We start from the raw sequence: 22,748 nt of genomic DNA on the forward strand, positions 1-22,748 counted from the left end.
CTCCTAAACTGCTAATGCAAATGTAAAACGGTGCAGCTACTTTGGAAAACAGTGTGGTAGTTCCTCAAAGGGTTAAATGTAGAGGTAGAATATAACTCAGAAATCCCACTCCTAGGTATCTATCCAAGAGAAATGAAAACATACGCCCACAAAAACTCTTTCATAAATGCTTATATCAGCATTGTTTGTAAAAGCCAAAAGGTGGAAACAACCCAAATGGCTATCAACAGACGAATGGATAAATAAAATGTAATATTCATACAGTGCAATGTTATTTGGACAAAAAAGGAACAAAATACTGGTATGTGTTACAACATGAATGACCCTTGAAAACATTCTGTGAAAGGAAAGAAGTCAATCACGAAAGACTTCATATTATATGATACCATTTACAGAAAATGTCCCAAACAGGCAAATCTACAGAGACAGAAAGTAGATGAGTGGTTGCTTAGGGATGCAGGGGAATGAATGGATAAGGGGATTGGGGGTGGTGGCAGCTAAGGAGTGCAGGTTTTCTCTTAGAGGTGATGAAAATGTTCTAAAATTGATTGTGGTGATGGCCGCACATATCTGTGAATATACAAAAAAACGAATTGGGCACTTTAAAAGGGTGAGTCATACGGTATGTGAACTATATGTCAATAACACTGTTATTTAAAAAACAATCTGGCTGATCTTGCCACAAATTATAAGACTAGTGGAACTGGACTGAGAAAAATAACCCATGCCTCTCTCAAATTATGACAGCTCTATCATGTTTGGAAGAAGACAGGCCAATATGTCATTCCTACTTCACTGTCTGAAACCTGGAATAGAAGCCTGAACTCTCGCATCTGGTCATCTCCTCTTTGGTTGTCATGCTTCAGAATAGCTGAGCAAAGTCCCCCTTCTCATCCCGCAGCTCTCTTTCTACAGTCATCCAAAGACAGTAACAACTGGAAGAAGAAACTCAGCACAGGAATTGATGGGTGGTGGGGGTGATATAGTCTAGAGAAATGTTTGAATTACAAAACAAACAAACGAAAACAACCTCACTTGAATTCTGGATAGGAAAAATATATTTCCTAGAAAGAGTAAAAAATCTGACTTTAGCTCTGTAATCGTTTCCCATGAGAAGGCAAAAAATGAATATACTCAGAGATTAATCAGTAAGAATCAAGGGCGGATCCAGGCTTTGTGGATTCTAAAGTACAATCTGGGGAACTTTCAAAAGTATGTAGTGTTATGAATGCAAGTTTAGGGATGAGGCACTGGCGGGGGTGTTATGAGTGAGAAAACCTGAAACATAAAATACACAAGCGTCCTGGAAAAGCTAATTCTGGTCTGAATATACATGGCACTCATTTTCTCTTGAAAAATTATTTGGAGATGCTTAAGAAATGAAACCAAAAATGCTGAAAACGAGACTAAAAGCATCAGCTGTGAGCACTAAGTCAGTTAAAGGTAGAGTTGTAGAAAATACTGTCACAAATATGGTTGCTAAACTCAAGGCCAATGTGAAACATAACATCTGAAAATTAACATGCATTCACCTACAAAAACTATAAAATAGTAACAATAACCTCAATTTCAAACTCCTATTTATATTAAAGAAGATCAGTATCTGAGGTGAAAGTACAGGGTAAAGATGAAGAAGCAAAAATAATTTAAATTTCAAGTCTTACATGGGAATTATAGGCAGGAAGGTAGGTCAAAAAGCATCTTTTTAATTTTTAAATTTTACAGTCAGAAAATACAGATTGGAGACTATGTTTTGAAAAACATTAAAAGACAAGCCCTAATAAAACGAAAAGAGTATATATCTGCCAAATGACTGGGATAGTTAAAGTCAAAGAAAGTTTGAGGTTAAAAAGTAAAAGTCAACCATACACTGCTTACAAGAAACACAACTAAAATGGACCCACACAGCACCGTTAAAAATAAAAGGATAGAGCAGCCGCTGTGGAAAAGTGTGGCAGTTCCTCCAAAAGTTAAACATAGAACTTTGTATGTTCCAGCAATTCCAGGCAGATACCCCAAAAATTCAAAGCAGGGACTCAAACAGATACTTGTATACCAGTGTTCATAGCACCATAATTCACAAGAGCCAATGGTGGAAACAACCCAAGCGTCCACTGACAGATGAATGGATGAACAAAATATAAATATACATACAATGGAATATTATTTATCCATAAAAAGGAATGAAATTTTGACATACGCTACATCATGGATGGCCCTGGAAAACATTATGCTAAGTGAAACAGACACAAAAGGACAAATACTGTATGAGTCCGCTTCTATGAGATACCGAGAAAAGGCAAGTTCATAGAGACAGAAAGTAGAACAGAGGTTACCAGCGGCTGGAAGGAGAGGGAATGGGGAGTTAGTGTTTCATGGGGACAGAGTTTCTGTGTGGGATTATGAAGATGGATAGTGGTGACGGTTTACAACATTATGAATGTACTTAATACCAATAACTTCTACACTTAAAAATGGTTAAAACGGCAAATTTTATGTTATGTATATCTTACTACAATTAAACAACAACAACAACGGGGAGATGATATTTCAGGCATACAAAAACCAAAAGAAATCAGGGACAACAATATGAATTTGACACCAGGCAGAATTCAAAATGCATCAAAGAGAATAAAAAGTGTCTTTGAAAAAATGCAAAATACCTAAAGAGGATACAATAAGTACTAGTTTGCATTAAAAAGAACTATTTGGAAATTCCAAAAGTCATTCTCCCGAATGACTTTAACAAGTGGTTAAAACAATATAACACCATAATTATAACTATTCCGAAAAACATCTAAAAAAGAGGAAGTTAAATGTTAAGACGCACCAGATTTCAGCTGCAGCTTCCAATGTGGCAAAAGTGTGCTCTTCCACTTCAGCTTTGCTCCTGGGCATATGGAAGGCCAAAGAGCTGAATTCTATTTCATTTTTACTCTTCCTTGACTTGAGAATGATATCAATGACCATGTGCCCCAAATTTCTAATTAGCATCACATCAATTTAAAATAAGACATGTCAGGGACTTCCCTGGTGGCTCAGTGGTTAAGAATCCACCTGCCAATGCAGGGGCCATGGGTTCAGTCCCTGGTCCGGGAAGATTCCCACATGCCGCGGAGCAACTAAGCCTGTGCGCCACAACTACTGAGCCTGCGCTCTAGAGCCCGCGAGCCACAACTACTGAAGCCCATGCGCCTAGAGCCCGTGCTCCGCAACATGAGAAGCCACTGCAATGAGACGCCCGCGCATCACAACGAAGAGTAGACCCCGCTCGCCGCAACTAGAGAAAGCACCCGCACAGCAATGAAGACCCAATGCAGCCAGAAATAAATAAATGAAATAAATTTATAAAGTAAAATAAGACATGTCAGTGTCAGTGCAAGTTATTGGTAATATCTGATTACTCACTTAATAAAACTTAGATGAAAATTTTGTGTACTTCATAGGTTGAAATTCTACTGGTCAGTTAAAATATAAACGTATATTTGCTATGCAAGAGTAAAATGGTATAATTAATGATGTCCATGAAAACCATTGATTTATGTACAAAAAAGAACAAAATGACGCTCAAATAGTTAAATACATAGAGAACAAAGCTGGCAATCGAAACAGTTGTGGAAGAGAGTGGACTAGGTAGATATTGGGAAAACATTAATTTTCTTTTAGCCAACCCATTTCATAAAATTTTCAAGAAGAATATAATGGAGATTAGATCATCAGCCTATTTTCTGAATAAAAGTTAGTATTTATAATTAAAAAATATATATCAATATGTTTGTTTGTTTTAAATTTCATTTTGGCCAAAGAGAAAATCCTATCTGGCAATTCTTCACATCTTACGAAGATGAATTAAAAACAGAATGTCCATTTTCACCCCATCAGATTTTCACAAGGAGGAAAAACACTTAAATCATGTACAATATCACCCATGGTAAATCCTATTCGAACCAGATAAAATAAAGAATATAAGAAATGAAGAAAAGAGGAAAGCGTTAGAGCAAAATGTTGGACCCGCAAATCTCTGCCTTTTCTTTGGCCTCTCTTGAAAGTACGTGTCCATTTCATACTGCAAATATGCATCACAGTGACTCAGGAGAAAACCAGTGGCTGACAGGGCTGAGAAGTGATGGTGCTTCCACTATAATGTCAGTATTAACATTTGTCAACAGAGAAATGTATAATAATAAAGTTGTACTAAATAGCAAATGCTGGAGAGGGTGTGGAGAAAAGGGAACCCTCCTACACAGTTGGTGGGAATGTAAATTGGTACAGCCACTATGGAGAACAGTACTGAGGTTCCTCAGAAAACTGAAAACAGACTTGCCATGTGATGCAGTAATCTCACTCCTGGGCATATACCTGGACAAAACTACAATTCAAAAAGATACATGCACCCCTATGTTCATAGCAGCACTATTCACAATAGCCAAGACAGGGAAGCAACCTAAATGTCCGTCGACAGATGAATGGATAAAGAAGATGTGGTACATATATACAATGGAATATTACTCAGCCTTGAAAAAGAATGAAATGATGCCATTTGCAGCAACATGGGTGGACCTAGAGATTATCTTACCAAGTGAAGTATGTAGTATGTAGTAAGTAGTATGAAGTATGTAGTAAGTAGTATGAAGTATCATACTAAGTGAAGTAAGTCAGAGAAAGACAAATATCATATGATATCCCGTATATGTGGAATCTAAGATATGAAACAAATGAACTTACCTATGAAACAGAAACAGACTCACAGACACAGATAACAGACTTGTGGTTGCCAAGAGGGAGAGGGTGTTGGGGGAGGGGTGGAGTGGGAGTTTGGGGTTAGAAGATGCAAACTATTACATATAGAACTGATGGGCCTACTGTAGCGCACAGGGAACAAGGGCCTACTGTAGAGCACAGGGAACTATATTCCATATACTGGGATAAACCATAATGGAAAAGAACATGAAGAAGAATATATATATATGTATGTATGTATAACTGAGTCACTTTGCTGTACAGCAGAAATTAACACAACATTGTAAATCAACTATACTTCAATAAAATAAATTTAAAAAAATAAAGTTGCACTAAGTAAAAACATGAAGATAAAAAATACAATTCAGGGCTTCTTATTTCTCCCGATGTATCACTTGCTCACTCTCTCTCCTCTGTCTTCTCGCCAATGTGGCAGCTAGGCAGGCCACTGCTGGTCTGTTAGAAACGTCCTGGGGCGGAACCCTGGACCCGCTCAGTGCTCGTCACCGGGGCCAGTGCTTCCTGCCTGCTCTTCCTCCTCTTCTGGATCACTGGAGTGGGACGATGGGAAACTTGCTCGGTTCTACCCATTCTCAATTACCCAGGAGATGATGCGCAACCCAGACCCAGCTCGGCCTACTGCCATTCCACCCTGCAGGGCAAAGTCCCAGATGAAATTAAACTTGACTTTCCTTTGTTTCACTTTGCTGTTGCACCCTGTTCTTATATTTCCATTGGAGTCTCTTCAGAAAAGAGGGCTGACTGAACCACAGCCCGATTTGGAGATTTCTGGGTTTCCCAGCCAAATAAAATATTAAAACAATCTTAAAAACCATCTCCCTGATTTTTTTTTCACTTCCTAAAAATAATCAGAAAATTCACTAAAATTATAAGAGGAGTCTATATAACTGCATGCTTACAGATTCAACAAACTCATTGAGATGGAAAACATTTCTAGAAAAAATGTTACCAAAACTGATGAAATTCTGAATAGGCCAAATATCAAGAAAAAATGTAGACAGTCATCAAAGAGTCCTCCCAATCGGCTCTATATTTCTACTGGTGAATCTTATCCAAGTCACAAAGAAAAAAAATCCTGTAGTATAAAAGCTGCTCCCAAATATGGAAGATAGAAAGCTATTTATTCATGTCCAGAAAGCAAAGGTAACACTCATGTTAAAATTATTATTATTGAAAAATAGTAAAAATAAAACAGACTGATCTGTCTATTGTTAATGGAGTTAACTCCAAGTTCCACGAAGTGCAGTCCTGAGTATTAGTTTAAGTAGTGAGTTCTTTCCCAGATGGTTGTGTTCACCCATATAAATGCTGGTGGCTTTAAGGTACAAAAGAAGGTATCGCGGTCTTTAGAAGAAGGGCAGCAGCCAGCTAAAGGTGAGTATAAGTAGTAAGGACCCAACTCTGGGGTTCTAGAGGGTCACGATCTCTCATCAAGCAGAGGCTTTGACCACTAAATCACTTTCTCCAGGGAGAAGTTACAATCCTAAAACAGTTTTAATCTCACTATCAGAGTCTGTATTTCAGAATGTCATATTTAGAGCAATTCTAAGACATACGATATTGCCATCCTTTGCAGACCCCTCACGTAAACGAGAAAGTAATTCACCCAAGAGAGAAAGAATATCCTCTCAGATGGAAGACAAGGAAAAATTAGGGCACATTAAAATGGAATGCAAACGGGAGTCCCCAGAAAATGAAACCTAACATTCAGATGTCAGACGTCTATGCTCTAGGAAGGGAAGCGGGCACTGCAGACTGTTTTGAGCAATGCGGACGCAGTGGGGGGCTGCCCGGGAACCTGGGGCACCAGGAGCCCCGCAGAGGTACCACGGGGGCCAGGTTCTCAGGTGAACTGTCAGAGCAAAGCAGAAACAGCCCCAAGACCAAGAATCAAGACATCAAATGAACCAGGAACACAAAAGTGAGAAGTCATGAAGTGTCTCACTCCAGGCTGCAGTGGAGTCTGGTCTATGGGATACCATCCCTCTCCTGTTCCCACCCTCCACCCGCTCCCACCCCAAACATGCTGTCCCACTAAGGAGGAAGGGCAGGGGCTGGGCGGGAAGGACTGGAGTTTACTTCTATAGCCTGGAACACTGAGACAGATTAATAAAGCTAAATATTTTAGACAGTGAAACAAATACATACCTTCAGTTAAAGTGCCTATGCGTGGTATTGCACTAGTCTTTCTGCAAATATTTCAGGGTCTTCTAGGTATTCATTCATTTAGAGACAAGACACAGTTGCTGTCCACAAGTGGAAGGTGCAGAAAAATAATGAACAGACAACCCAGCCATAAAATGGATGAAGTTCTGGGCTTCCCTGGTGGCGCAGTGGTTGAGAGTCCGCCTGCCGATGCAGGGGACGCGGGTTCGTGCCCCGGTCCGGGAAGATCCCACATGCCGCGGAGCGGCTGGGCCCGTGAGCCATGGCCGCTGAGCCTGCGCGTCCGGAGCCTGTGCTCCGCAACAGGAGAGCCCACAGCAGGGAGAGGCCCGCGTAACGCAAAAAAAAAAAAAAAAAAAAGGGCAAAATTGGGTTAGGTTTTGATGAATGCAACCTATGAGTATTTATCGGATACTGACAAACACCACAGAGGTGGCTGGAGGATACCGCAGTCGGCATGAGGGTGGATTGATTCCTGGCTCTACCAGCCTGTGAAGCTTGGATGAGTTAGGTAATCTTCCTAAGCCTTCTCTTCATCTACCTGGTAAGTTTTTGAGGGTTAAGGTACATGAGAGAATCCATGTAAAGCTTTTAGAACAGTGGCCGTTATCAAATAATACTCAGTGTAAACACAAAATGCTATTATTAGTGTCACAGGACCTTCGGATGAGTGTTCTGTCTGTTTTCCACATAGCCGCCTTTCCCAGGCTGCATAGACACAGAAATACGTGTGAATTACCAGTAACACCAAGAATATATATTCCCATTCACACACATTCACACACATTCCACATGTTTTTAGGAACATAAGTGGTTGTTTTTATAGAGAGTAGAGCCATAAAAGCAAATTTAAAAGGTTGGGGTAGCATGTGGTGGATACCATCCCAGGTTTCATCAGGGGAAAAGGTCACGATGGGAGGAGAGAGCACACTGAAGGAAGGGGTTTAGGATGCGACAGTGTGAGAGACACAGAGACAACTTCCAAAAATTCAGGAGGAGGAAAAGCAAGTTGCTGAGGGGACCTGAAGAAACTTCATGTGAAAATTATTCCCTGGGAATTCCCTGGTGGTGCAGGTGGTAGGATTCGGCGCTTTCACTGCCGAGGGTTGGGGTTCGATCCTTGGTCGGGGAACTAAGATCCCACAAGCCTCGCAGGGTGGCTAAGAAACAAAAAGAAAGAAAGAAAATCATTTCCTTAAATCCATGTGTTTGTTTAACCCAGAGATAAGATAGAAGGGTGTTTTCAACCCAAAAGAAAAATTGGACCTTTTCTGTACGTCCCTTCCCTTCTCCCCAGATGCAGAGCTATTTCCAGTGGGCAGAGAGAAATTTCAGTTCAATAAGAGAAAACGGTCTAACAGTGAGGGCCATCCAGTACTGGGACAGAGCTTCAGGAGCTAATGAACCCCAGAGGCCTCTGCATTCTCAGAGGCTTAAGGCGCTGTTGACAGAGAGGTCTTGGGAATTGCTGGCTTGTTTGTTTCTACCTGGAGCACCGCTACCACTTATGCTCTTGAATGTAATGCAGTCTTCTGGGCAGCTTTAAATTTAATTACCCGTGAGCAGGCTTTTCCTGATATTTAATGAAGTCTTTACAAAATCGGCTCTAGTATAGCTAGGTGGATACCAGTGTTCTGGTTTGGACTCAATTCCTCTGCTGACTTTCTCTCTCTGTGGATTCACACAGGGCACGGCCATCAATTCAGCAGTAGCTAGAAGGGGAAACACTCCACTTTATCCCTAGGAAACATCAGTGAGAAAGCTCTTTCACTTATTTATTTATTTTTCTGTTTTTAGACTTTTACTTATTTATTCCTAACGTTTTTATTGGAGTATAATTCTTTACAATGGTGTGTTACTTTCCACTTTATAACAAAGTGAATCAGTTATACATATACATATGTTCCCATATCTCTTCCCTCTTGCGTCTCCCTCCCTCCCACCCTCCCTATCCCACCCCTCTAGGTGGACGCAAACCACGGAGCTGATCTCCCTGTGCTATGCAGCTGCTTCCCACTAGCTATTTATTTTACATTTGGTAGTATATATTAGTCCATGCCACTATCTCACTTCGTCCCAGCTTACCCCTTCCCCTTCCCATGTCCTCAAGTCCATTCTCTACGTCTGCATCTTTATTCCTGTCCTGCACTTAGGTTCTTCAGAACCATCTTTTTTTTTTAGATTCCATATATATGGGTTAGCATACGGTATTTGTTTTTCTCTTTCTGGCTTACTTCACTCTGTATGACAGACTCTAGGTCCATCCACCTCACTACAAATAACTCAATTTCATTTCTTTTTATGGCTGAGTAATATTCCATTGTATATATGTGCCACATCTTCCTTATCCATTCATCTGGTGATGGACATTTAGGTTGCTTCCATGTCCTGGCTATTGTAAATAGAGCTGCAATGAACATTGTGGTACATGACGTTTTTTGAATTATGGTTTTCTCAGGGTATATGCCCAGTAGTGGGATTGCTGGGTCGTATGGTAGTTCTATGAGAAAAGCTCTTTTAATTTCTGTTTCCTTCTACTTCTATTGCTCAGAGATCAGAATGAGATGGAGAAAAAGCGAGAGATCCTTACCAGGCCATGCAGAGGGATGTGGGTGCATAGTGGGCATGGACTGGGTAGAAGGAAAAGAATAGGGAGGCAGAATGAATTTCCAGACCTTCTGGGTACAAGTATAGATAAAAAGGTATTTTATAATCTATTACATTAATTTGGATGAAATACAGCATTGTCCTGATGAATCAGAGCAGACGACTGGAAACTGACATACCTGTTATTTCAAGTGAGTTATGATTAAGAACTACAACAGAAGTGTATCTTTGAGCTGGATATTACATTGACTTGAGACTTCAAACAGAGCTCCTTATAAAACATTCTGAGAAAGTTGCCTTTGGTGTTGAAAGTTCCCATATTTGGTTTCAGGCCAAAAGTGACTTTTTCCCCCCTGCATGATTTAATAATAAGGCATTCAGTCATCCGGGGGCTGCCTGCCTGTGGAAAAGCACCACGGGCCTTGCAGGGCGCTCCCCACCCCCAAACATTCTTCACATTTCACTGTCACTGCCCTGCCGGTTCCTATTAATCCCAAGAGGGGTGCTCCCTACCAAGACCCCTGAATGCAGAAGACCTCAAGGAGGGCCCTGAGGCTGACTGCGGCCTTGTGTGGAAATAGAGACTCACCACCCTAGATAAACAGAAGGAAGGTTTATTTATGGAGCGAGGGAGGGGGGCCACGGAATCTGAAGGAGCAGAAGCGGAGAGGTTCATTCCTGAGCCCTCACTTTAGTAGGGAGCCAGTATGGGCCCCTGGAGGCTCTCTTAGGGACAGTAAGGAAGGGGACGCAGGAGGACACAGCAACCCGATTGTGTGGCCTTATCACACTGAGCCTCCAGGAAAGAATGCTGGGCTCCCTCAAAGCACAGAGCTTCCCTCATGGGAACCAGGAGCCAATCAAGCTGAACAAAGTTGGGCCCAATTTCTCTAACTTCAGAGTTACGGGCAAGTGGTCCTTTGTGGTCCTGAAACAGGTCTGTTCGCCTCCAAATCCCATGTTCTCAACTACCACACTTCCCTGGCTTCTGCGCAGTGTAATCCTAGAATCCTCCCTGAGCACCCAACCACCCGTCCCCCCAGCACTCTCTATCATGTTAGCCTAGTTTAATACTGTTTTCATAGCACTTAGCACATCTTGAAATTCTCTTGTATATCCGTCTACTTACCTCTCCTACCACCAGACTGGGATCTCCCAGAGGGAAGGGGCTGTGCTTTGTTAAATGCTGCTCTATCCTGATGCTAGAACAGTGCCTGGCCTAGAGGAAGTGCTCAAGAGATCGGGGACGAGTGAATCAGTGAACGATCAAGTGAATGAATGGATGCACTAAAGAAGTGGGGTAGGAAATTTTGATTGGTGGGATGTATAAAATAGAAATACCAAGGAAAAGGAAAGGAAAATTGAGATTAGTCTGTTTGCAACCTACAATCACCTACTGCTTGCCAGCTCTCCCTGCCACTCCCAAGCCACCCAGCCCCACCTCAGGGTTCAGTCCCCAAACCTGCCTTGAGAGATACCTAGCGGCAGTGTGGTCAAGGGCACAGGGAGGAGGTTCCCTTGGAACATGACTGATGACCTTTGATTCTGAAGGGCTGAGGATGACTGTGATCCGGCTATAATCTAGCCCCGAAATTCTCAACCAGAGGGGACCTCCCGGCATCTCTGGGGCAAAAGACAAAGTGAGGAAGTGTGTGGAGTTTAACACGGTCTGGGTTCTCATGACTTGTTCACTTTTGGATCTTTTAACACATTATCAGGGAGCCTATGTTCAAAAAAAGCTGTAAAGTGACCTAAACAATGGGATCGGACAAGACTTAACAGAAAATCTTAATAACCAGAGAGAGTCGAGGATGAACCCGAAACTTGGAGTTTCAACGCACAGGACAGTGGTTTCTATAAACCATGATGGGGGATTTAGGACAAGCTAATCCAGGGGATGAAGCTAAGCATAATTTGGAATTTGCTGAGCTGCAAATGGCAGGAGGACATCCTGAGGAGCCTGCAGTGGAATGTAAGTAAGCCAGTGAGAAGGACAGAGCTAGAGACACAAGCTAGAACCTTATACAGAATCTGGACCATGCCCCGTGGTACCAGAATATATACATATGGTCTTTGTCCCTAGTTCCTGGCCCAGAGATCCAGAAATCCTTGAAATTTCCAGAGTGACAGAAGTGTCTTTGTTATGCTAATGAGATGACTCAAGGGGGGGTCCCTAGAGAGCTTCAGGTTGCGGAAGGACCAATCACTTGATCAGAGGGTTGGAACTGAGAACCAGCTCAACCTCCAGGAAGGGGGACTGGAGATGGAGTTCAATCATGTGGCCAATGATTTAATCAATCGCACCTACTTAAGAAGACCACCCCCTAAACCCTGGGGCTTCCTGGTTGGTGAACACCCTGATGTGCAGGGAGGGGGCCCACCCAGATTCCACGTGGAGAGGCACAAAGGCTCTGTGTCTAAGACCCTCCCAGACCTGGCCCTGGGTGTCTCTTCCATTTGTATCCCTTATAATAAAACTGTAATCATAAGTACAGTGCTTTCCTGCGTTCTATGACTTATTCTAGGGGAACCCTTTACATTTATTGCCAGTCTGTCAGAATCGCAGGTGCCTGAGACTTGGGGTTGGTGTCAGAAGAGAGGGCAGGCTTGAGAGACTGAGCCCTTAACCCTGTGGAGTGTGACACTCACTCCAGGTAGCTGGTGTCAGACTGTGTTGCAGGACGCACGCTTGGCGTGCAAACAGAGCATGTCCGAGTTGCCGCATGTATTACACAACGGTTGTGAAGGTGTCCAGGGATTTTTAGAAGCCCAGCTCCAAATGGAAACGTTACTGAATTTTATATTTTCTCTCTCACCATTCTGAGCCATTAACTGACAATAATTAAGAAATACTAAATGTCGCAATGGGTGATGATTTTGCATACATTTTATCCAAGAAATACAGAGTTAAGACGATCACCCTCATATGGGACACTCCACTGAGGACAATCAGGAAATCAGAAAGGAAAAAACTTAATCTTCCAACTTTAATATGTAAAATGACAGACTCTGAGGAAATAGGAAAATTTATCTCTGCTTAATTCTGGGCCTCTTTATTCCATTAATGTTAGGATGCCACTGATTTTTAAGATGATGAGTTTGTAACAGACTTTGGGGGAGATGGGGAAGGAAAGTAACACCGTCACATTAAATACAGAGATCCACTGTAAGATGCTATTCATTTCAGAAATGTAATATGTAAGAAAATAATCAAGTGCATCTCAGATTTGAGAAAATGTGGCAATATAGTAGTAATTAGGATTGTCTTTGCTTCCCTTTAACTTTCAGATGATTTGCCTTAAAGGTGTTCAGTGTCATCACTTTTCCCTTATCCATTTTCTGTTCTAAAATATTACTGTCTCAAAACATAATTGTTTATTAAAAAAAACTGTCTAGATGGGGGATGATGTGGCTGAGATAAAACAAGGGCCTATTTCACTCCATTACAAGCATTCTGAAAATCAAAGAAAAATTAACTTATCACATTAACTGAATTTTGGAAAATAATTCTTCACCAATTACCCGTTAGTATCTTCTGTACTGACAGAAACCAGCTTTGTCTCATATACACACATAAACTGCAGGCCTTCCATGGAGGGAGCAGGTATCATTTCCCCACTAGGTCCTATTTTTCTATATGGAGAAGATGACTCAGAAGACAGCCCTAGGGCTTCTGGATTGCTACCTCCTTTCCCACCTGCCCTCCAGGTGGCCGGCCCAAGGGAGGTAGAGCCATAAGATTCAGAATTCTCTTTTTAGGGCTCTGTGCACTGAAATCCCCTCCTAACAAGTCAGTCAGTGCTACACCTTTCTGACCTTGACATTTCTGAGTTATCTATATGAAGTTAGTGAAATGCCCAGTGCAAGAAATGCACTGCTATTGATATCAGATAGCTAACCACAATCTTAAACAGACCAACAGGCTAATGACAAAAATGCTTCAACCAAGATGTGTGGTCCTAGACGCAAGAGAAGGGGATATGGGGATATATGTATACACATGGCTGATTCACTCTGTTATACAGCAGAAACTAACACAACATTGTAAAGCAATTATACTCCAATAAAGATGTTAAAAAGATAAATTTTTAAAAAATTACCTAAAAAAAAAAAAAAGATGTGTGGTCCTTACCCAAACCGAAGCAATCTGTAGCTAAACCTTATCTTCACCTGCCAAAATCTTACTGAAAATATTTTGCAGAGGAGCCAGGAAACATGGCTTTCATTGAGGTAAGACTCCTACTCTGAGATCCCTCTCTTCAGGGGATTTAAATGACCAACGTACAAAAACAAACCCATCCACATATTAAGAAGAAAGGAGTGCTGTAAAATCCAGAGGGATATTTTTAGGTGACCTAGCACAACCCCTGGAGATGATGCTGATTAGTTTACAGTAACTGACAGAACAAGAGTGGGTGTTAGGTGAGGGGAAAGAGTATACTATATTTACAGACAGTGTCATTAAGTTACTTACCATTGACAAGGGAGCTTTCACGTTGGAATCTTGAATCACTCTGTAAATATCAATTATGTATCAAGACTCCTATAACGCAGCTCTGACATCTGCTTTTGAGTCCTTGTTGAAGAACAAGCTCTGTGACTTTGAAAGAGAACTCAGATGCCTTGCTCTCCACTGCCCTCTCTCAAATGAATAAAGCTTATTGGCACTCTCACGCTACACAGGACTTGTAGTTTAAGTGATTTACAGTACAGTGTTGAACTTATTACTAAAACAATCATTCCTTTATTGCTGTTTTAATTATCACTCTAAAAAGCTCTGGGAGACAAGGAAGGAAATTTTCATCAGAAATTGACAACAGAAACTGGCAAGGGTGGTGCCACTTCGTGCATCTAACCTCTGAAGCTGAAACAGCCTGCAGAGCAACGTGTACCATCCCGACATTTAACAACAAGGGAGGTGAGTCTAGTTTCAGATGCCCTTCCGGCAGCTCAGGATAAGCAGGTCCAGCCTCCTAGAAACCCTCAACTACATCTCTAGGTAATCAAAGCCACCCCTTGAGAATGAAGGATGTGTCAGACACGGAGAGGGTGATTTGTAAGACAATCAAACACTCATCTCATCACACCATCATGTAGTTTTTAACCAAAGCAACTGAAAATGAACAGATTCTCTCTTTCAGATGAGTTGCTTGCATTAATAGTTTTTTTGTTGGTGGTGGTTTTTTAAAAAAATCACATCTCTGGAAATTCCTCCCTGCAGCATAAACCATTAAGGATCCTTTACAGGACTCAGGAATGAACTCAATCCTTCTGGCTGACTTAGGAACACTGGCACGTGTTGACGGCCGGGTCCCGGCACCAGGAAACCATGTGCTAACTGGCTGCTCTATCCCTCTTTCCTCTTCAGCGTCTGCCAGGTGGAGCCCCGACTTCCAGGGCGATTCTGGCTCTTGGTCGCATCCTGCCTGTTATCTCTGTCTGGCAAACAACTACTCCGTGCTTCCAGAACAGGCACCGGTGATAAGTTATTCTCAGCCCGCTCTGCCAGAAGTTTTTTTGGCCGACAGGCTGAGGAAGACCATTGTTGTTGCTGGCTGTTATCTCTTGCCGGCTCTGCTTGGCAGATGTGCGACTCCGTCTCTCTGGTGTGGAAACAGGGAGCTCGACTCTGGATGAGTCAATACACTAATAAACAAGGGGCACGGAGGAAATAGCAACCAGTCTTGAAAACAGAAAAAGAAACACGTGGAGGTTTACTGGATGCCGAGATGTTTGTCCTCCACAGCGTGCCTCTGCTTTATCTCGCTTCACAGCCTTCCTATCGGAGAAATGGGGAAGTTCATCGTGTATCAAGTGCGAATTGGCTGTAATGTTTGTGCGTTACTTACATAGCACGGAAAGTATTTTTTGGTGCTGGGGAGTGCTGTTTTCTTCCATGGCGAATTTATATCTTCGTCATTCATCTCCCCTTTGGTCGGACCCCATATTCTAGGAAGTCCTCAGTCTATCAAGACGTTTACTGTCTCCTGGACTGATCCCCCTGAAATCAGCGAAACCATCCTGACTGTGGCCTCGGAAGTGCCTGTGGTGAGATAAAAACGGCACGCAGGAACCCTTGCTCTGGGGAAGGCTCTGTCTCTGAGGCAGAAGCACAGGGCAGAGTGGGTGCACGTCGCGTGTCCCTACAAACACGGCACGATGCTGGATTCCATCGCTGGCCACAGGGACCAAGCACCTCTTGGCCTCTGCACGTGTCACACGGGGGCCAAACACCAGGCTTCAGAGACTCAGCAGGAACCCCGTGGGCCCGTGGGAGATGAGCGTTCAACCTTGAAGGTGTGGCGTGTCACAAGTGGAACTCGTGAGGACATGCAGGGGGACGAAGCCTGCTCTAGTCCCAGGACCACCTTCCTCTCAGAGGTCTAGGATGGACAAGAGTGGTGTCACACAGGATTGGGATCACAGGAGAGATGGGACTTCCTTGAGGGACTCAGGGACACCTCATGTCACCCTCTAGTGGTACCGTCATATGAGGGTGACCAAATCTCTCAGTTTCCTCCAGAAAATCCTGGGTTGACCCTGGCATATGTATTCATAATACCATTTTTCTCACTCCAAAGTGTCTTTATTTGTATGGTGAGCCCTCCCGTCAGTCCACACCCTATCGGGGCTCAAGATAAGCTCTCCTAATGCCACAGCTGCAATATTAGGGCCACTCACCACCTGGGCTTTTATTTAATGTCGTTTCAACAAACATTTGTTCAGCACCACGGGGTACACCAGCGGCACACCAGCCGCTGTGCCAGGCGGAGGGATAAGGACATGAATGTGAGACAGATGCAGGGTAGATGACCACCCTGTGTGAAATGCACAGCCGAGGGACGCACAAAATAGGACCTGGGCGCTGCTGAGGCGTCAGCTTAGGGAAGAGCTGCCCGCCCACTTGGAGAATCAGCTGGGGCACATGCCGGCCCACAGGTGGGGTGGCGGTGGTGGCGTGAGTGGTGGGACCAGAGAGAAAACCATAAATCCGTGGGGCACACGTGTTTCTTGCTGTGCCCCGGGAGCCTCATCAGCACTGGAGGGCAGAGCGTAAACAGGGGCACAGGAGCCCCTGCATTTTCCCCTAAAGATATGCACAATTTTTATTTTCAATATTTACTTCTGTCGGTGCTTGGCTACTACCAAGTAAATAAAGTCAGTCCACTCTTCTTTACGACTGAAGATCAACATGGGACACTTCTCCCTCTCTCGTCCTTCCTCATTCCCACTGGCAGCAGACCATCCTCCTGGCGTTCTCATCAGCCGTCAGCACTGATGCAACACTGAACACGTATGGGTTTTTCTCATTATCTTTTCAGTGGCTGAGTGAACGTGCCTGCACTTTTTTTTTTCAGGATTTTATATTATTTGTGTGTGTGTCTCCATATAAAGTTTATTTTTTAACATCTTTATTGGAGTGTAATTGCTTTACAATGGTGTGTTAGTTTCTGCTTTATAACAAAGTGAATCAGTTATACATATATATATATCCCCACATCTCTTCCCTCTTGCGTCTCCCTCCCTCCCACCCTCCCTATCCCACCCCTCTAGGTGGTCACAGAGCACCGAGCTGATCTCCCTGTGCTATGCGGCTGCTTCCCACTAGCTGTCTATTTTACGTGTGGTAGTGTATATATATGTCCATCATGCCTGCACTTTTAAACGTTGCTTACGTTCACCCTTTCTACGTAGAACGTCCTTAACCGTCTCCTTCATTTGTTGAAAAGCTGATCACACTTTAAGACCCAATGCATATGTCGACTCCTGACAGAAGGCAATCCCGAGTCCACAGCTAGACTCCAAATTCCAGGACACCCGACTCTGTCTCCAAGTCACCTTTCCAATTCTAGCATTTAGCCTAGAGTTCAGCAAATGATAAATCCTAGTTTGAATAAACACAATCATAGGGTTTTATCTTTTAAAAGTGTACAGCTCAGTGAATCATCCAGAGAGAACAGTCCTGCATGACTATCACCCGGTCAAGAATTAGAACATTACCGCCACCCCACAAGCCCCAATCCCTACATTCTCCCACCTCCCCAAGGATACCACTATTTCGACTTCTATCACCACCAGGTATTAGTTTTACTGTTTTGAACATGATATCAATGGAGTCGTATCGTGTATATAATTTTATATTTAGCTTGTTTCACTCACATTACGTTTTGAGGTCCATCCACACTATTATATGTAGCTGAGTTAGTTCATCTGGGGGGCAGTATATTACCTCACTGCATGAACATAGACCACAGTTTATGTACCCATTCTGTTGATGTTTATTTGGGTTCCTTCCAGTTTGGTGTCTTACAAACCATGCTCTGATAAATAGTCCTGTGTGTGTCTTACGGTACACCTGGGCTCACAGTTCTGTTGGGAATGGACTTGCTAGGTCTTTGAGCAGATCTGTGTTCAGTTTTGGTAGATAATGCCCAAGTCTTTCCAGAATGTGCCAGTTTATACTCCTACCTGCAATATATAAATTCCTATTTCTTCACATCTTGACCAGCACTTGGTGGGGCCCGTCCTTTAACCTGCAGCCATTCTGGTGTGTGTGTGTAATAGCGTTGCACTCTAGTTTAATCTGCATTTCCCCGTGACTAATGTGAGTGGGCACTTTTTCATGTTTATCGGCTATTTGGATATTCTCTTTATGGGCTCCATGACTAATCTGTCTGGCTACAAATCCCTTGTTATACATGTTATAAATATGTTCTCCCACTCTGTGGCTTGCCTTTTCACTTTCTAATGTTATTGTTTGAAAACAAAAGTTGTAGATTTTAAGGAAGCCTTGTCATTCATGGTTAAACTTCTGGGATCCTGTGTAAGAAATCTTTCCCTTCAAAACTCATGAAAATATGCTCTTAAATTATCTTCTAGAAGCTTTATAATTTTACCTTTCATATTTAAACCTGCAGCCCATGTGGGATTAATTATTTTTTGCATGGTATGGAAGTTGGGGCCACATTTTATTTTCCATGTGGGTATTCAATTCACCCAGAGCCAATAATTGGAAAGACTGTACTGTTTCCTACTGTTACATTTTTCATGATATCCCCTGCCCCTCACCCTTTTCTGTATTTTCTAAACTTTTATTTTTTCCATGCTTCATTCTGGATATTTTCTTAAGATGTTTCTTTCACTCCACAAGTTCTTGCTTCAGCTGTATCTAATCTGCTAGAAAGCCTACCTTATTTCCTTAAACATATTAGTTAGTTATTTTAAAGTCTGTGTAAGATAATGTCGTTATCCAGATCCCCTGTGAGTCCATTTCTATTGTGTATTGTCTCTCTTGGGATTTCATCACATTGTCTTAACTCCTATGTGAATGATAATATTTGACTGAATTATGGAAATTTTATATGAAATGTTGTAGAGAGAATTTAAGGCCTCGGATGATGGCTATACTTCTCCAAAGAGGAATATAAATTTGCTCTCAACAGACATCTAGGGCTATAGCAGTTTCAATGATCTTAATCCAAGCTGGGATTGAGGTGATCCACAGATGAACTACAGTGTCCGTGAGGAATGGTCTATTTCAGTACATACTGACTCCTTTCCAATCTAGAGTGTTTGAGGTATGCCAGCCTGCTGCCATGATGGACCCCAAACTCAATTTCTGGATCCCCAGTCCTGTGAGTTTGTCAAAAACTTTGCTCAGCTTTTCAATCTCTCAGCTACCACTTATGGAACAGGCAGAGGTCCCTAAGGAAAAAATGGGCCCAAATGCTCATTTCTCTGTAATTTTCTTTTCCCTGATCTTGGCACTATAATTATTCACTAACTTGTTTGCACTCCATATATTCAACCAACTAAAAACATATTTTTTTGTTCTCTGAGGGGGGTTGATCTGAATTGACGAGTCTGCCCTTCACCGAAGCAAATCTCTATCATAAAATGTTTCATCACCGCCACATATTACATGCCTATCCATCCATGGTACTATGCTGAGTATAGCAGTGTACACAATACATTTCACGTAAATGACGTGTGCAATTATTTCTAATTCACTACAGAATATATTTGCAGCATCACTTGTTAGAGAGCATGTCATCACTGTGGGATTGACAGGATGGAACGGAGCAGACAGTGTACCTTAATCCCACAGACTTTACAGTATGGAGGGATCATTCTTTCTCCCCATATTACAGAGGTAGTAAATGACCCCAGGCAAGGTGAGTAATTTATCCAAGATCATACAACCAGCTAGTGCACAAGTAGATTTTTTAGATCAGTTATCACACTTCCTAGAGCTCTGAGTTCTTCCTTCCATAACAACCTGGTTTGCTGTTTGAAAGCGTCTACTTCTGAGTTGGAATTTCAAGTATGTTGATATTAGGAAGGAAATGAGGTTAGAGCACTTGACTTGATAGGACATTCCAATCATTAGGTACAACTTGAAAAAAAAAAAAAAGGCTTAAAGGCAGAAATAGGTTGATCAGGTGAAGAAACTGATGGATTTGTTTTGATGAGAACAATGAAGAAAGCAGACAGGCTGCCCAGCTCTTAAAAAACATGCAGACGGTGAACGCTGTTAAGGAAGCATCTTAGAAAAGAAAAGCGAGGCTCTTGTTTTGCCATCTGCAAATGGAACTACCCTGTGCTTTAGTTTACAAAGCAATTTTTTTTTTTTTCTGGCCGAGCGCTGAGCAGCGTGTGTGATCTCAGTATGTGGGATCTTAGTTCCCCGACCAGGGATGGAACCCGCACCCCCTGCAGTGGAAGTGCAGAGTCTTAACCACTGGACCACCAGGGAAGTCCCTACAAAGCAGTTTCATGCAACTGACCATAATAATGGTGAAACTGAGCAGGATTCACCGAAGGGAGGCAGTGGGCCACATCACGTCTATCAGTCAGTGCTATGGTAAAATGCAGGTCAAGATGAAAAGGAATGGCCAGGAAGGGAGGACGGAGGAGGGGCCATCGTACAAAACACATTCAAAGAGAAACAAAAGTTTTGTAGAAAATGGAACTTTTTTCTGGACTCATAGATTTTATAAATGTAGGTTATCATTTAACTGTACAGTACTCAAAGTAGTCATAGAGGAGCTTGCAGTGGTTTTGTATCAGTTGCTGCAAAAGTCCAAAACATTATTAGTTACATCGTGTGTTTCCATAACATCTCTGCTAGTAAACATACCTGCTAGGGTGCTGGGGACTTTAATGAGAGACTCCTGGGAGGTTATGTTACTAGCATCCCTTTTGAGCCATATTCATTTTTTCATTCACATACTATGTCACTCATTGGAGAAGCAGTTATTAAAATTTATGCTAGGAATGAAGGAAACAGATAAAAGACATGGTTCCTGCTGCCAAGAAGTTGCTTGCCTTACCGATGGAATTTCCCAGTACCCCATGTTGCTCTTGGCCATGCAAACATTAGATTCTTAGATTTCTACTCAAGGTTATTCCACTTAGAAAACGAGGCCTCACTACTGTTCGCTGAGGTTGTCATTCCGGTGTAAGGTGGGATCACAGGTCCTGTTACAGCACCTGAGTCACAACGGCAGCCTCTGCACAGTGACAAGACTGCACTCCTTTCCCTAAAACTGTGTGAAAACAGAGAAACAGTATCTTAACATTGCTTTTAAATCTTCATGGCAAAAAAAAGAGAGTCAGTGCTCTGCCCAGGAAGGAAGAAAATAGCTGCACCACTTCTGTATATTTGCTAGGACGCTAATGTCCAAATAGGCTCAGACGTTAAGGGACACTGAAGCTGGGGTGGCATCGTTGTTTACTAGTCAATGAAAAGCAGATCAGATCAGACACCCAGTTCCTTGGTTACACCAGCCACACTCTGAGTGCTCAGTCCTCACATGGGGGGCTGGTGGCTGCCATATTGGACAGCTCAGATACATAACACTTCCTTCACCACAGAAAGTTCTATTGGACAATGTTGGAAATGGACTGAGTCTCCTAAAACGGTGGAAAGTTGGGATTGCACATGGTGCCAGTGGGTTTGGCTAGCAAAAAAGGAATTCTAGTTAAATATAATGAGAGATCTTCTTTTAAAAGTTCAGCTGGAACTTTCTAGCATGTAATTAAGCCAAAGAATAATGACCGAAACAAGTGTCTCCTGGCTTTGGGTGTTTGGATACCGACTGCTTTGAATCTTGTCTGTAGGACATACAAGACGCCGTGCCCCTGTGTTTGGCCACCAGGTGGGCCCAGGATCACTAATTGTGTAGACACCATCCAGCTACTGGCTGACAGCAAAGGCCCTGCAATGCAAAGCCCTGAAAAAGGCAAGCGGGGAATTCCCTGGCGGTCCAGGGGTTAGGAATCCGCGCTTCCACTGCAGGGGACCCAGGTTCGAGCCCCGGCTGGGGAACTAAGATCCTGCAAGGCATGCGGCACAGCCAAAAAAGAAAGAAAGAAAGAAAGAAAAAGGGAAACGCATTCATCCTGCACACTGAACAAATGCTCTGTCTGCCTGCAACTGTATTCCACAATGGGGGTGAAATGCCTTTAATGAGAGGGTCCTCTTATTCATGTGACTGGACACCTGAAGGTTTGCCCTTGACGTGATCACATGGGAGGGACAGAATGGAGCCTTTGGCAGTGGGTTTTGTTAAGTGCAACTATCTTGCTCACCCTGACATGATATTCCATTTTACACCCTATTTACCGGCTCAAATCCAGGTCAACCTGATGATACACATTACTCTCAATCTTAAAACATAAGACAGAGGTACATGGGTGCAGTATTTCTTGAGTCATGTGGGTAAACGAGACCTGTAACGATGTCCAATAGGTAACCGGGGCTTAATGAGATTGGTCAGCACTAGTTTATGTCTTCTGTCTACCCCCTGGTGGAGGGATTCATTACTAGCTGGAGCCACAGAAGGAAAGAGAAAGAGAAAACAGCATGAATTATTTCCTGAGTATCTATTCAGTCCCTCCCTCAATCATCTGGGGTTTGTTGTTTATACGAGATTGCCAGCTCCACAGAAGGGGAGCCGAAATCCATTCCTTCCCTTTGAGCCTGTGCTTTCCTGGAAAAAGAAGGAGCAGGACAGCAGCAGGAGGGCTCTGCCAAAACTCTTCATTCCGAGCTGAAGGGCCCATCACTCTGGGTGCAGAAAAAGAAAAAAGAGAATGACGAGCTTTGCTGCCCTGGCAGGTCTGGAATCCTTCCTTTGGCTGTGGGTGATATCTAATGATTCAGAGGAAGTACTGTCCATTCTGCAAAGCAGACCTAGCCAATTGTGTAA

At 42.8% G+C, this 22,748-nt stretch overlaps 1 protein-coding gene across 3 annotated transcripts in view; it reads right to left on the reverse strand.

The window, feature by feature from the left end:
* Window positions 1-22,748, reverse strand: part of BLOC1S5 (biogenesis of lysosomal organelles complex 1 subunit 5) — a 120,694-nt gene that overhangs the window by 35,934 nt on the left and 62,012 nt on the right. Inside the window, exon 5 of one of the 3 annotated variants that reach the window (XM_073810300.1) lies at window positions 6,694-8,087. The exons of 1 other annotated variant lie outside the window; for it this stretch is intronic. In XM_073810300.1, the coding sequence (XP_073666401.1) occupies window positions 7,917-8,087 (171 nt within the window). In that variant the 3' untranslated portion in view covers window positions 6,694-7,916. Of the gene's footprint in view, window positions 1-6,693; window positions 8,088-22,748 lie in introns of those variants that run through there. One more of the 3 variants, XM_073810301.1, reaches the window with a different exon arrangement.

Source organism: Tursiops truncatus, chromosome 10, assembly GCF_011762595.2.
Source record: "Tursiops truncatus isolate mTurTru1 chromosome 10, mTurTru1.mat.Y, whole genome shotgun sequence".
Classification (NCBI taxonomy): domain Eukaryota; kingdom Metazoa; phylum Chordata; class Mammalia; order Artiodactyla; family Delphinidae; genus Tursiops; species Tursiops truncatus.